This window comes from Diaphorina citri, unplaced genomic scaffold, assembly GCF_000475195.1.
Source record: "Diaphorina citri unplaced genomic scaffold, Diaci psyllid genome assembly version 1.1 scaffold1262, whole genome shotgun sequence".
Lineage (NCBI taxonomy): Eukaryota > Metazoa > Arthropoda > Insecta > Hemiptera > Psyllidae > Diaphorina > Diaphorina citri.
The window spans coordinates 48,452-50,715 of NW_007378691.1; the positions used below are offsets into that span (position 1 = coordinate 48,452).

General features: G+C 42.9%; 1 protein-coding gene across 1 annotated transcript; it reads right to left on the reverse strand.

The window, feature by feature from the left end:
* Window positions 1-1,100: 1,100 nt before the first annotated feature.
* LOC113469866 (NADPH--cytochrome P450 reductase-like) lies at window positions 1,101-2,109 on the reverse strand. Its single transcript, XM_026827856.1, has 3 exons — window positions 2,041-2,109; window positions 1,802-1,917; window positions 1,101-1,364 (listed from the first exon to the last, which is right to left on the reverse strand). Exons 1-3 carry the CDS (start codon window positions 2,107-2,109, stop codon window positions 1,106-1,108), a joined length of 444 nt encoding a protein of 147 aa, XP_026683657.1. The 3' UTR covers window positions 1,101-1,105.
* Between the last annotated feature and the right edge of the window lie 155 nt (window positions 2,110-2,264).

Here is a 2,264-nt window from a genome sequence, read left to right on the forward strand (position 1 = left end):
GATTTCACCAATGGGAGATTTGTCAGTGCTTATCTTTGTACATCAATAATAGAGCACAAACATAGGATATAATAATAATAGTGCTTATCTTTGTACATCAATAATAGAGCACAAACATATACAATATACAGTCTTATAATGACCTTATAAAAGAAAAATCTGGGTGTTTCATCACCGTTTTTCTTTCGTACTTTCGTAGGAAGGAGACAATAGCTAAATTAGGCTCTTGCAGTCTGTGTCGTAGCATCTCTTACTTCAAGGTATGCCTAATACCTGATGAGCACACACACTATCAGGCAGACCTGATCGACTCTGAAACGAAAAAGTAAACATTGGAAACATTTTCAATAACCCTTCTAGTGGAATTCACCAGTGACATTATCGAAGATTTCACCAATGGGAGATTTGTCAAAGACCCAAAAAGGAGCCATTCTTTTTCTTCGCCTTTTCCCGTGTACAGAAGGGGTCGGAGATTTTCGTAAGCCTCTCAATCAGCCCTAACACAATTTTTACGAATGATAGTGCTTATCTTTGCACATCAATGATAGAGCACAAACATATACAGTCTTATAATGACCTTATTAAAGAAAAATCTGGGTGTTTCATTACCGTTTTTCTTTCGTACTTTCGTAGGAAGGAGACAATTGCTCAATTAGACTCTTGTAGTCTGTGTCGTAGCATCTCTTACTTCAAGGTATGCCTAATACCTGATGAGCACACACACTATCAGGCAGACCTGATCAGGTGTATCTGATAGTGAGTGGCTGGCCCGGATTTCGGAACTATAAGACCTCCGCTGGTCTTATAGTTCCGTGATGTTGACCTAGGACCTGGAAAGAGTCAACATCACGGAAGAAGAAACACAAAACAGAACAGTTTGGCGAGGCAAAAAGTCTTCTAGGCTTCAAATGGCCCTGGCAGTAAGTAACATCTCCGTTGTTCCCTCTACCAAACAGCTTTTTTTTTTAACTTACCATTTCATATTCTTCCGGATCTGCCACCATTCCCTTCATCTTATATCGTATCCCCTCCTTGGCGAGTCGACCCTCACGGAAGAAGAAGCACAAAACAGAACAGTTTGGTGAGACAAAAAGTCTTCTAGGCTTCAAATGGCCCTGGCAGTAACATCTCCGTTGTTCCCTCTACCAAACAGCTTTTTTTTACTTACCATTTCATATTCTTCCGGATCTGCCACCATTCCCTTCATCTTATATCGTATCCCCTCCTTGGCGAGTCGACCCGCGAATTCCTCTCCGGTCCCAGTTTGACTCCCGTAGAAGGCAACCAATTTTCGGTCCGACGCTTTTAGTTTCTTGATGAACGAGGTCTCTGTGCTTTGTGTACTGCTGCCCATTGGGGTGACTCTGAAACGAAAAAGTAAACATTGGAAACATTTTCAATAACCCTTCTAGTGGAATTCACCAGTGACATTATCGAAGATTTCACCAATGGGAGATTTGTCAAAGACCCAAAAAGGAGCCATTCTTTTTCTTTTTCTTCGCCTTTTCCCGTGTACAGAAGGGGTCGGAGATTTTCGTAAGCCTCTCAATCAGCCCTAACACAATTTTTACGAATGGATGCCCTTCACACTCAATCTTTGCTATTTCTTTAGCAAGGGAAATTCAGGCTGGTACATTTCCTGTTTAAAGTCCCCCAGCCAGACTAAGCTGGTTTACTCCCTGTTTAACGTTCCCCAGCCAGACTAAGTTGGTCTACTCCCTGTTTAACGTCCCGCGGCCGGACTAGTATTATTAAAAAAGAAATTTATTGGGCGCCCAAAATTGAAAAGGTCCAAACTCACGAAATATTGTAGTCTCGTTTGGGGACATCTTCCTCTTTCTTCTTGAAGTAGTACCACGCTGTGATAATACTCGCGATCAGCACCCCAAAGCTAAGGGCAGGCCGCTCATAGGCTTCCTATTCCTATATTCCAAGCAAGAGCCTTACCGACCGAAAGAGGACAGGACAGAAGGAAGAGAGAAGCTAAACGCCCTGGCTATTCTGAGAATCGATAAGAACAAAACGAAGGACTGCCATTACATGCATATCGTGTATCCATCCTATGGACTCGATGGATAATCCATTGGAGGTAATGAGTATATACCCCATTTGGTCTCAGAATGATAACATACCAAGTCTGTTAAATCGAGTCGGACTTACTCTAGCACCTTCTCTGCGACCCAAAGACGGTCCGGGGTCACGATAACGACTTCTCGGCGATGACCCGTGAGATCTGAACTAGGACTTATCGCCGGTATGAGCCG

Bases quoted from the DNA above. Each gene is read 5' to 3' on its own strand.
- LOC113469866 (XM_026827856.1), bottom strand. From the start codon at position 2,109: ATGGGGTATATACTCATTACCTCCAATGGATTATCCATCGAGTCCATA. The intron at 1,918-2,040 runs GTAATGGCAGTC...ATATAGGAATAG, and splicing joins GATGGATACACGATATGCAT to GAAGCCTATGAGCGGCCTGC. The intron at 1,365-1,801 runs GTGAGTTTGGAC...TTTTCGTTTCAG, and splicing joins AAACGAGACTACAATATTTC to AGTCACCCCAATGGGCAGCA.